We start from the raw sequence: 12627 nt of genomic DNA, 5'->3' as shown, positions 1-12627 counted from the left end.
AATGAGAAAACTAGATGCTGTATTTCACTGTTGTCTCTGTGTGGCGTGTGAGGGCATAAAAATTTCTGAATTCTAGATCCACTTCTGGTTAGTCAGTGCCATGTTACTAAATACCCATCAACTACTTTTCATGCCGTTAGCTTTGTCTGTGACCGTGGCCCAGTGAGGAGCATGTTTCAATCTTACACCGTTTCCTTTTATCAGGGTTGCTTTGGCTATCCCTTGAGCATCTTCTTCATCGTGGTCAATGAGTTCTGTGAAAGATTTTCCTACTATGGAATGCGAGGTAACGATTTTCACCCTTCTCCCCTTGAGCGAAGAGCCTGAGTTACCACAGCTCCTAACTTTGTCTCCCTCCTACTTCCCTTGCCCTCTGCCAAAAGCCCTCCTGATTCTGTACTTCAGACGATTCATCGGATGGGATGATAATCTGTCCACGGCCATCTACCACACGTTTGTGGCTCTGTGCTACCTGACGCCGATTCTGGGCGCGTTGATCGCTGACTCCTGGCTGGGAAAGTTCAAGTGAGTGTTTCTAGCTTCCTTGTGAAGGAATAAGCCCAAAAGGAATGATAAGCTTTGTGGTTTAGAATGATGGATGGTGGGAACAAAGAATCAAGGCATATCAAACTCTTAGGAGAGCTGCTAGGCCATGTTTTGGCTCAGATCCTATCCCCAGAGTCTAGTACAGTGCCTGGCATTGAACAGTGAGAATGCAGGTAATGCTGGTGAGTTTTTCCCTTCCTCCAAACAATGATAACATCTTTGTCTCCCCTTGAAATAGTAGCAGGGATACTATCCATCATTAATCATGTGTGAGGCACGGAATTAAGGTCTAGAGAACATGGAGGTTCCCCGATGTATATGCTTGCTACTGGAAGGCTCACATGGCTCACTGGGCAGAGAGGACATGGGGCACTCACCCAGATCTGTAGGAACAGCTTCATGAGTGTACCCAATAGATAGTTACCAAGAAGTCCCTAGGACTTAATGAGCGAGGCAGTGGAGGCTCTTCTGGGCCAAATTCACGGAGAATTCAATACAGTACAAAAATAACCCATGGCCCACTCCAGGCCAAATATTGTTACCAGGCACAAGGTAAGTCTCTCTTACTGTTTAATCGTAGATGTTCTCATTTCAGTAGTCAGGTAGAAGAAAACATTGTGTTTTTCAAGTAGTTCAAAGATGAAACAGACCTTTTCCCCTTCCCCTGGCCCTAACCAATGTTGCTGGACTCTCACCGGCTGAGCGACAGATCGTCCAGCAGCCTGCCTTTCCGAGAGTTACCAGCCTGACTCAGGTTTGAGCAACGAGCATACGCATGACTGGGCTCTTGTGTTTGGAAGCAGGAGGACTTTCTGTGGGAGAAGAGGAAGTGGACGGGTCTTGCACCACTAACTTGGATTCTCTTAATCCATTTCAACACAGGACGATTGTGTCGCTCTCCATTGTCTACACCATTGGACAGGCGGTCACCGCAGTGAGCTCAATTAATGACCTCACAGACTTCAACCATGATGGAATCCCCGACAACCTTTCTGTGCATGTGTGAGTTGACATTATTTGTTGCCCTACCCCACCCGGCCACTGGTGGCTTCCTTCGTGCTCGAGTGTTTGGTCTTTTTCCTTGAACTTCACCATAAGAGTAAGGAGGTCTTTCCTCCCTCATGAGCAGAGAAAAAGCTGTTTAGTTGACTAAGAGTTGGGTCTTCAAATGTCACTATCCTCAAAGTTGTCCAGGGTCACGGCTCGCTTGATGGCTTGCTGTCTCGGGTCCATCTCAACGTGAGACATGGTCAGCATGCGGAATACTTGGGTTAATCTTGATCTTCCCTAGAGGGACATATCTCCCACGAACCTGGATCCCTAATTGTGCCAGGTTTCAAGACTCTGTACCTTTGGTTGTCTTCTCGTACCAAACTTCTGCTTATTTTTCAGCAATTTGTTTTGTAAGTATTTGGTCCAGCCCTGTTGTTCTGAGTTCTTGATAGAAAGGGCTATTGACAAATGCTCCTCTGGGAGATTAATTTCCCATCACTGTAGTCTGGCCCAGTAGACAACTTATAAGGATTTATTTTGCTTCCGGTTCTTGTGCCTCAGTTCCTTGATCCATGACTAAACCATCTTATGGGTTGAGAAAGTAGTCACTGAAATTCAAATTAGTCTCTGCAATTCCTACACTTCTGGTTTGTTGTTAGTCAATCAGATTACTGTTTAGACCGGGTCCCTCGTGACAACACCCGTGGCGCCCACAGGGCACTGTGTTGGTGGAAGGGAATGGCTCCATGCCCACGTGGGCAGCTCAGACTTCCAACATCTAATGCCCAGTTACCCACAGAGGAGCCGCAAGTTCTGGGCAGCCCATCTTCCTCGTGCCTCCACTTTCTCTTCTATAATATCAATTAAGAACAGGGACTTTGGAGCCAGGCTAAGTGGGTTCAAATGCTGACTGTGCCTTTTAATAGCTGTGTTACCTTGAGCAAATTTCTTAACCTCTGTGCTCAGGTCTTCTCGTTTTTACTGCTGCCTACCTCGTGTGGGACACTTGTCGTCATGGTGAGCGCCTACACGTGGCCTGGCAAGTGAGAAGTGTTCAAGAAAGCTTAGCTACTGGGTGTATTTCATGGAGTTAGAATTATGGCATGTCTACAACTCTCACAAGAGCGCAGGGAGTATCATATCCAATTGGTTGGTTTTGGTTGTCATTTAAAATGCTTGAAGTGAAGGAAACAAAAAAGAAGAAAAACACGAAATAAAAAAGAATGCTTGGAGTGACAGCACGGAGCACAAATTCTATTAAAAGGCAAAGGAAAGAAATTCTTCAATTAATTCAAGTAGACAAGCATGGTATTTTCAAGGTTCCTTTCTATGTGAAGTATCTTTCTTGACTTTCTCTGTTCCATGAAATATTTCTTAGCATTTTAAAGCCATATTTGCAAACAGGAAGGTATGGAATAAATACTTATAAAACCTGTAATTTGTAGCACGTACTATAAATCCAACAAAAAATGATAAAATGAGGGATAGTAAATTCTTTTTTTTTAACAAGTCTTTTTTTTTTTAAGATTTTATTTATTTGAGAGACAGAGATCACAAATAAGCAGAGAGGCAGGCAGGGAGAGAGAGAGAGAGAAAGAAACAGGCTCCCCACTGAGCAGAGAGCCCGATGTGGAGCTCAATCCCAGGACCCTGGGATCATGACCTGAGCAGAAGACAGAGGCTTTAACCACTGAGCCACCCAGGCGTGATTTTTTTTCTTTTTCAATACAGGAGGTAAGATACTTACAGATAGCTTAGAAAATGCAAATTAAAGTAACTAACACTTGGGGTGCCTGAGTGGTTCAGTTGGTTAGGTGTCTGGCTTCGACTCAGGTCATGATCCTGGGTCCTGGGATCGAGCCCCGAATTGGGCTTCCTGCTCAGCAGTGAGTCTGCTTCTCACTCTCCTTCTGCTACTCCGCCTGCTTGACTCTGTCTCTCAAATAAGTAAATAAAATCTTTTTAAAAAAGTAACTAACCCTTAATCTCTTCTGTTACTATAAATAATCCCTTTTATTACTGTAAAAATTATAGTCATAAATCTTATGCTCTACTTCCTTCCTGTCTTCTGTACTCTGTAAACAAATTAAACTCATCTATATTACCTGATATTCTGCTTTGTAATTAAGTCGTGTTTCCCAATGTCTTCTTTTTTTTTTTTCTTCCCCAATGTCTTCTAATGACTATTATGAGTCTATTATGATTGTACCAGAGACAGTGCTTAAATATTTTACTTAGCCGTTCTTTTAGTGAGAATGATAAGGCTACAGAAGAATCCCATACATAAAGACTTGCTCAGTATTCAAGCTATTGCTCTGCATTTCCTAAATAGTAGGTAATGGTACTAACATGAAGACCCATGAATTCAACTTTCATTCACCTTCAAGACTGCAATCCTGTGAATCATCTTCTCACACAGATTGAGCCCCTTTTCTGTTTAACTACTGTGAGACTGTGATTTATCATAAAAATATATATTTGGTCTTCCCTGCTTGGGGCACAGACCTCCTAAGACCCTTGGCGGGGCGCCTGGGTGGCTCAGTGGGATAAGTCTTTTCCTTTGGCTCAGGTCATAATCTCAGGGTCTGGAATCGAGTCCCGCATCGGGCTCTCTGCTCAGCAGGGAACCTTCCTCCCCCTCTCTCTCTGCCTGCCTCTCTGCCTACTTGTGATCTCTCTCTCTCTTTGTGTCAAATAAATAAATAAAATCTTTAAAAATAAACAAATAAATAAATCCCTTGGGATTCACTAAGTGAGGAGAGGGACAAAGTGTCTCTTGTTATATTAATGAGGTAACTTTTGGTCCCCACCTAAGGATGGGGGCTGGCTGCCCAAAGAACCAATCACATGAGGGGTGCCTGGGTGGCTCAGTCGGTTAAGAGGCTGGCTCTTTTTTTTTTTTTTTTAAGATTTTATTTATTTATTTGACAGAGAGATAGAGAGAGAGCATAAGCAGGCAGGGTGGCAGGCAGAGGGAGAGGGAGAAGCAGGCTCCCTCCTGAGCAGAGATCTTGATGCAGGCTCGATCCCAGGACCCCGAGATCATGACCTGAGCCAAGGGCAGCTGCTTAACCAGCTGAGCCACCCAGGCACCCCAAGAGGCTGGCTCTTGGTTTCCATTCAGGTCATGATCTCAGGGTCCTGGGATTGAACCTTGCGTTGGCTCTGGGCTCAGTGTGGAGTCTGCTAGTCTGAGTGAGATATTATCTCTCTCTCTCTATCCCTCCTCGCTCTCTCTCTCAAATAAATAATGTTTTTTCTTTTTAAAGAACCAATTATGTACCTACCACCAGGTTCACCCAACTGGTGGTGGGTATTATGGAAGGCACGTATTGCATGGAGCGCTGGGTGTGGTGTATAAACAATGAATTTTGGAACACTTAAAAAAATAATAAAATAAAATAAAAGCATTACATTCTAGAAAAAATAAAGAACCAATTATATGATTAGAGGATTGGAGCTTTCATCCACGCGTACACCACTCCCCAGCCTCCATGGAGGAGAAGAGGGGCTGGACATTGAATTAATATCCAGTGGCCAGTGATTTAATCAATCATGTCTATGTAATGAAGCCTCCATAAAAACCATAGGACTAGGTAGGGAGAGATTTCAGATTGGTGAGCAAGTTCAGGTACAGGGCAGGAGCGCCCTGGAGGGGGCATGGCAGCCCTGTCCCCCTTCCCACCTACCCTGCCCTGTGCATCTCTTCCAGTTGGGTGTTCCCAAGTTCTATCCTTTCCTAATAAACCAGTGATCTAGGAAGTAAAGTATTTCCTGAGCTCTGTGAGCAGCTCCAACAAATTCCTTGAACCCTAGGAGGAGGTCGTGTGAATCACCGATTTGTAGCCAGTAGGTGAGAAGTACAAGTGACAACCTGGACTTGTGAGTGGCATCTGAAGTTCTAGGACAGGGTCTTTGGAACCTCCAAGCTTTATCCATCAGTCAGAAATCAGAATTCAATGGAGTTGAATTGTAAGACCACCTAGGTTTGCACCTGGTACCTGATGGGGCTTATTGGGGGGAGGGCAGTCTTTTTTTTTTTTTTTTAAGATTTTATTTATTTATTTGACAGACAGAGATAACAAGTAGGCAGAGAAGCAGGCAGAGAGAGAGAGGAGGATGCAGGCTCCCTGCCGAGCAGAAAGCTCGACATGGGGCCTGATCCCAGGACCTGGGATCATGACCTGAACCGAAGGCAGAGGCCCCAACCCACTGAGCCACCCAGGTGCCCGATGTGTGTGGGGGGATAGTCTTACAGGACCGATCCCTTTACCTTCGGAGGCTACCCACTATCTGTGTAGACAGTGTCAGAATAGAGTTGAATTGTAGGACTGGTGTCTGAGAAGTGCTTGCTGGTGGTGTGGGGAACTCCCTCCCTACATTGGAAATCAGGGCCAAGAACCCAAAAACCACTGTGCTTGGTCTTCTGAGGGACATTAAAGGAGAGAGAGGCTCTTGCTTTTAAGAATCTCATATTTCTGGGGCACCTGGGTGGCTCAGTCAGTTAAGCATCTGACTCTGGATCTCAGCTCAGGGTCTTGCTCTCAGGGTTGTGAGTTTGAGACCCACACTGGGTTCCACACTGGGTATGGAGCCTACCATTAAAAGAAAAAAAAAAAAAGAGTCTTACATTTCTGCAATAACCCCTCTCCTTCCCCTAGGGCACTGTCCATGATTGGCCTGGCCCTGATAGCTCTGGGAACGGGAGGAATAAAGCCCTGTGTTTCTGCATTTGGTGGAGATCAGTTTGAAGAGGGCCAGGTAAGATCACATGCCTTCACAGAAACTACATAAATGAGTTACAAACGTCTAGGAGTCACATTCTCCTGACACAAAGTCTGTTCTCCATTTGATTCTTTTCAAGGACATTTGAAAGTAGGATACTGACCAAAACTAAGTTAGAAGTGAAGACAGATCATCAATTACATTTTATCCATTGATACATAACCAGAGTCATATTGTAACTTTTTCCCTTCTTATTACAGGAAAAACAAAGAAACAGATTCTTTTCCATCTTTTATTTGGCCATTAATGCTGGAAGCTTGCTTTCTACTATCATCACTCCCATCCTCAGAGGTAAAAAAAATATATATATCTGAAGAGGACTTCTGTTTTTCTCTTTTTAATTATGGAGAGAAAGTCAAGCTTAAGTCCTTGTTCCATGTGTTCGTTTTGTCCCTCTTCTCCCGTTACACTTCCGCTGTGGGCATCACGCTGTTCACTTTGGAAATTCAGAAGATGAGCTTCTTGTCTTTTCTGATCTTTATTGACCCCCTGATCCCAAGGACCAGTGAAGAACCTAAAACATCCCAAGGATAGCAATCAATTTTTCTAAATGGTTGTTAATGCAAAGTCTTTGTTCACGGTCAAGGATGAGACAAGAGGTGCAGTTTGGAAACCTCACCTGGATGGGTCATAGGTGACATTTTTGCTTTTCAAGCTTTGCTCCCGGTGACGTTCAGTGAGCTAGGAAGAATTTAATGGGCAAAATTTTATTCTTTGTGTTCCTCTCATCTCAGCTATTTCTAAAAGAACTGCCCAGGAAAGAGAATGAGACAGCAGCTATCAACAACTTGCACATTTTTGTGCTGGCTGACGCACCACCGAGAGTTTGTGAATTTCCCACATGGAAGGAGGGAGTATCAGGGACAGACTGGACCCGGACAACCCCCCGGTAGACACCATGCAAAACAGATTACACGATGAAAGAAAACATTTTATGGGGATTTGTGTATTTCTGCATGGAGTAGTAATTTGAAGATAACACTTAAACCCCATTCTAGCTTGTTGTGTATAAACATTTACTAGCTTGTATTCTTGCATTATGTTCCCTCCCCTCCCCTCTCCTGCCTCTCCTTTCCACTAGAATACATACTATGCATGTCTGAATTGCAGAATGTGTGGAAGGATCATTGAAAAGGTAAAGTCGTGGCTCTCATACAAATATGAAAGCAGGTGCTAAGATTTTATATGGCTTATTAATTAAGGAGGAAACTGGAATACTGCCACAGTCAGCCCAAATAAGCATTTGCCTGACGGAGACCGATACTCTTAACCCTTTTGCATTGCCACGAGCTGGGATCATTTGTACAGCTATGAACGAGAAACATTTGCGTGACTCTCGAGTTTCTACGAGTTAACTTCTTTCTCTCCAGAACTGTGAAGCAGCTAGTCAAAGACAGAGTCAAACCCCTTTTGGATCAGATTACTCCTAAAGGCTCCGTTCCATGGAAGAAGGAATTCCCAATAATCTCTGTTGCTCCTTCCAAAGTCTGTATTTTCCTCTACCAGCCCTAGGATCTCAGAGCTAAAATAAATCTGCAGTCAGGGGTTAGCAAACTATGGCCAAGGGCCCAGATCCGGAAATCTGGACTAGACCATCCCTTTGTCTATTGTCTATGGCTGCTTTCATCCTATAAAGTCAGGGTTGGGTAGTTGAAACAAAGACTAAATCATCCACAAAGTCTAAAATATTTACTACCTGGCTTGTCACAGAAAAGTTTATTGACCCCCACCCTGGGCCATCTAATTGCTTTCCAATTAGCATGAATTCAGGAACACACAATCTTGATTTCCCAGGGTACTTTTGGTTTTTATTTACCGAGTCCCCTATCGTAAGTTACTGTATCCTGGTCACTTCTATCTCCCCAACTAAGCAAATCCACTTAAGGGTTCCCACTGATTTTGGCTTGGCCAATACCAGCATCCATTTCGGGTCTAAGATGAGAAGCTGTGTTCAGCTCCTACTCTTTTTACTCCAAAGCTGTTTGGCTCAGTGGGCAATGAAATCAATGAGGCAGATGGATGTGTCTAGAACATTAAGTGAAAACAATATGTAATAACCAGGTAGGGATTTTTAAAAAGGTAATCATATGAGCATTGCCAGTGCTATGATGGATTTTAATCTTGTAATTTCTCCTCAGTTCAACAGTGTGGAATTCACAGTAAACAAGCATGTTACCCACTGGCCTTTGGGGTTCCTGCGGCTCTCATGGCCGTGTCTCTGAGTAAGTAGAAATTAGTTGAATCAATACAATCCTATGATCAGGTCAGACCCTCCCGTTAATTATTGCAACCAATTTGTGGAAGGTCATGGGACAAATCGTACTAAGAATTCCTGTGCTCTGAGAATCAAAGTAGAGCTAGCGTATTGTTTCAGAGGGAACAGGGTGAGAAAAGGGTCTACAGGAACTGGGATCACTTGAGCTGGGCACTGGAAGGTTTGACACTATTTAGGCAGACTTAAGGTAGAAGTGATGGACTCCGCTAGACTCGACGACCTGGTGGCCGAAAGCATTTGTTTTCATCCACGTGTGCTCATCTCCAGCTTGCCCGAGAGCAGGCAGCCTGGTCCAATTCCTGCTTCAACACTTCCAGCGAGTGTCTAGATTTCCATAAAGTATCGTCTCAACGTGTTTCCACCAGAGGGGACGCCTGGGTGGCTCAGTCGGTTGGGTTGTACTTTTCTCTGATATTTTTTAGTTTTTAAGAGCGCTGAGTGTCCCACTTTAACCCTGTTTGCCCAGCTCATAGCCATCTCCCTTTAGCCGTGCACCTGTGCCAGAGCTCAATATTTCTCCCTTTCCTGTGCCTGTTTTCTTCCATAATTCCAAACAGTGCCCCCACTCCCCTAAAAGGCTCATACACACCTTCTCCTCTCTGATGCATAAGGAGACGGAGAGGATTTCAGAAGCTACTGTTCTAGGCCAAACACAGTATTCAGTTGGCATTACGTAAATTTTCATTTAATCCGTCTGAGTCATTCTAGTATCAAAGAGTCTGTTTTAGTAGTAATAAGCTTCAGTGTCTGTGTATGAGAACACAAATACAACATCACTCGGAAACTCCAGCGAATGTTAGGACCCAAAGCACTTTCTAATCAGGGAGATAGGTAGGCAAGCCCGTTCTGTGAGTAATCTCAGTATATCCAAAACAAGGTTATAACTCAAATAAAAGCACATCTTCTAGGTCCCAGGGAGTTCTGTCCAATGCCTTGTTAACAGGTCTTCTTTTCCTCCCCAGTTGTGTTTGTCATTGGCAGTGGAATGTACAAGAAGTTTCAACCCCAGGGTAATGTCATGGCTAAGGTTGTCAAGTGCATTGGTGTAAGTATTTTGGTAGCTCTCTCTCTCGAAGACATTTAGTCACCCCAGAACCTTCTACTGCCTTTAAAGTAAAATGCAATGGAGCGCTGACTGTTCTTTAAATGTTTTATTATTGTTCTTAGTTGTTGCGATAAGCTGAAGTTTCTTATAAAACTCACCAAACGGAAACGAACACAAATGGAACTCAAACAGGGAGGGATAGAAAGGGATTTTGAACTGTTCAGTTAGATGGGTGGTCAAAGAAGACAAAGCAGAGGGACTCTCTGCGATCAAACCGGCAGTCCCTGGCTGCTGTCGATCAGGAAGGCGTGAAGCCGAAGGTGGGAGTCGTGGCTTCATGCTGTGTGTCATGGATCTGAAGTATGTAAAGTGTCAGCCATGCTACTCTCAGGAATTAAGGCAAAGAAAATAAGTTTTTTAAATGAACACACTAAATGGGGGCACCTGGGGGGCTCAGTTCTTTAAGCATCTGCCTTTGGCTCAGGTTGTGAACCCAGGGTTCTGGGATCGAGTCCTACGTTGGGCTCCCTGCTCAGTTGGGGAGTCTGCTTTTCCCTCTCCCCTGCTTGTGCTCTCTCTCTCTGACAAATAAATCAATAAAATCTTTAAAAAATGAACACAAAATGAACATATTCACATGTAAAGATTACCACTCTAATATTTATAACAGCAAAAATTCATAACACCAAATTGCTGGTAACAGAAGAACAGTGCTAAACTCATAGTGCATCTGTCCATCTTACGTAGCCATCAGAAGCCTTGTTTTCAGACTGTTTGGTGACAGGAACAGGCAGGATATGGTTTCTTCTGTGTGCATCTATGTGGTATATGTCCATACAGGCATACTTAAAGGCAGAAAATAAATGTTGAGTGTAGGGAATCTTTCTAAAAAGGAATCAAATAACTTTCCTCCCTATATAGTCTCCATTTTTTAAAAAAGATTTTATTTGTTTGACAGAAAGAGACACAGTGAGAGAGGGAACACAAGCAGGGGGAATGGGAGAGGGGGAAGCAGGCTTCCCGCTGAGCAGAGAGCCCGATGCAGGGCTCGATCCCAGGACCCTGGGAATCATAACCTGAGCCGAAGGCCAATACTTAACGACTGAGCCACCCAGGCGCAGCTATAGTCTCCATTTTTAAAATATACAGACCATTGTGGAATCAGGGGAAATGTATCACTTATCTATTAAAAACACACACACACACACACATGTGTGGACAATCTTGGGTGAAAAGACAGCCTTAAAATAATTTTAGCCCTTTATTTGCCCTTTACTTGGCTTTATTGCATTAAATTATGCATGTGTACGTTACGTTGTGAAATCAATGTATCCTATCAAGGTCGGCAAACCTCCCTCCTCTGGCCGCTATTCCTCCTGTGCTTTCCCCTCACATGAGATCAATTCCCACTACAGATGTTTTTTCCTAAGCTAAAAGCAGATCTTACCAATTCTCTCTCCAAGTCCTTCCTTAACAAGGACTTGACAACTTAAACAATGAAAGAACAACGTGAAGCTATTTAGAGTCACAAGAACCGGTGTTCTCAGATCAGCCTGTCGCTTTGAGTCCCTGCCCAGCGGTCACACGTGTGTCCCCAGCCACCTGGGGCATCGCTTTCTCTTGCTGCCTGTATGGTGGACCTGCGTCCTCAGACTGGTAGCCACCAGCCACGTGTGGCTGTCCCACGTTTGAAATGTGGCAAGTGCAACCAGAAACTGAGTTTTAAGTTGCATTTCATTCAAATTAATCTAAATTATGTAACTTCATATAAATTTATTTCTGGATAGTGGGTTCTCAGTCTTAAATTTTAAAACCAATGTTCCACTCAGTGAGTGGAATTAAGTATCTTTGGAACAGCTTAGGTATATAAATTGACATTTCAAGACAGAAATTTTATGAAAAGTAAACCCAAATCTAACATTTCTGATAAAAATTGAGCATCCACATTGAGATGTTCCAAAAGTGTAAGATATACCTTGGATTTTGAAGACTTGAAATGAAAAAAAAAATGTAGAAATTCTCATTAATTTCAATATTTGGTAGGATTAATAATTGTTTCCATAATTATTTTATGATTGATTTACCTTACTGTTAATTTATTACCTATTAAGATCATATTTGGGGTTTATTGGGTTAAATAACCGAACATATTTAAAATTAATTTCACCTGTTTCCCTGTTACTTTTTTACACTTATAGATATTTTTATTTTAATTATTTTAAGTCTGGTACAGTTTTTTTTTTAAGATTTTATTTATTTGAGAGAGTGAGAATGAGAGATTTTATTTATTTATTTACTTACTTACTTATTTGAGAGTGATCTTAGGACCCTGAGATCATGACCTGAGCCAAAGGCAGATGCTTAACAGACTGAGCCACCAAGGTGTCCCTAATTCTCGTGTGGTTGAGGCACTGTAGTATATCAGTTTCAGGTGTATCTGTGTATCTTTTTCATACGGCTACCGGAAAACTAAAATCACAAATGGCACACGTGATATTTCCACTGAACGCTCCTCTCCAGAGAGCGTGGAGAGTAAAGTGGCAACAGTGTGACTTTGTTTACCTCACTCAGAGTCTCATAGTTAGGAAGAGATTAGAAATAAATGCAGGTTATGCCTTTTTGTGTCATCGTTACACTAACGTATACAATTTTATATCCGTCTTTTCTCGGGAACACAGTTTTCCCTGAATACGTTTTCCTGGTAAAGAAGTTGGTTCTGTTTTGAAATTTGATTTCTCTTCCTTCCTTCAGTTTGCCCTCAAAAACAGGTTTAGGCACCGGAGTAAGGAGTTTCCCAAGAGGGAGCACTGGCTGGACTGGGCTCGGGAGAAATACGATGTAAGTGGTCAGTCCTGCCGTGGTGGCCCCGGGTCCCCCTCCAGGAGGCCAGCAGCCTGGGCGCGATTCCTGTGACTCAGGCCACATGCACAGAATTATCAGCTGCAGCTGTAGCCTTGTAAACTCGATTAGGGTTTTACATAAG

The 12627-nt window shown here is 43.3% G+C and overlaps 1 protein-coding gene across 1 annotated transcript in view; it reads left to right on the top strand.

The window, feature by feature from the left end:
* SLC15A1 (solute carrier family 15 member 1) overlaps window positions 1–12627 on the top strand; it is a 49720-nt gene that overhangs the window by 15239 nt on the left and 21854 nt on the right. The window contains exons 3-10 of the mRNA XM_082700902.1: window positions 205–286; window positions 384–525; window positions 1429–1548; window positions 6201–6300; window positions 6525–6615; window positions 8463–8546; window positions 9562–9644; window positions 12396–12482. Of these exons, the coding sequence (XP_082557028.1) occupies window positions 205–286; window positions 384–525; window positions 1429–1548; window positions 6201–6300; window positions 6525–6615; window positions 8463–8546; window positions 9562–9644; window positions 12396–12482 (789 nt within the window). The remainder of the gene's footprint in view (window positions 1–204; window positions 287–383; window positions 526–1428; window positions 1549–6200; window positions 6301–6524; window positions 6616–8462; window positions 8547–9561; window positions 9645–12395; window positions 12483–12627) is intronic.

This window comes from Mustela nivalis (genome assembly GCF_964662115.1).
Source record: "Mustela nivalis genome assembly, chromosome: 15".
In the NCBI taxonomy this organism is placed as follows: Eukaryota; Metazoa; Chordata; class Mammalia; order Carnivora; family Mustelidae; genus Mustela; species Mustela nivalis.
This window is presented reverse-complemented; position numbering and strand designations above follow the sequence as displayed.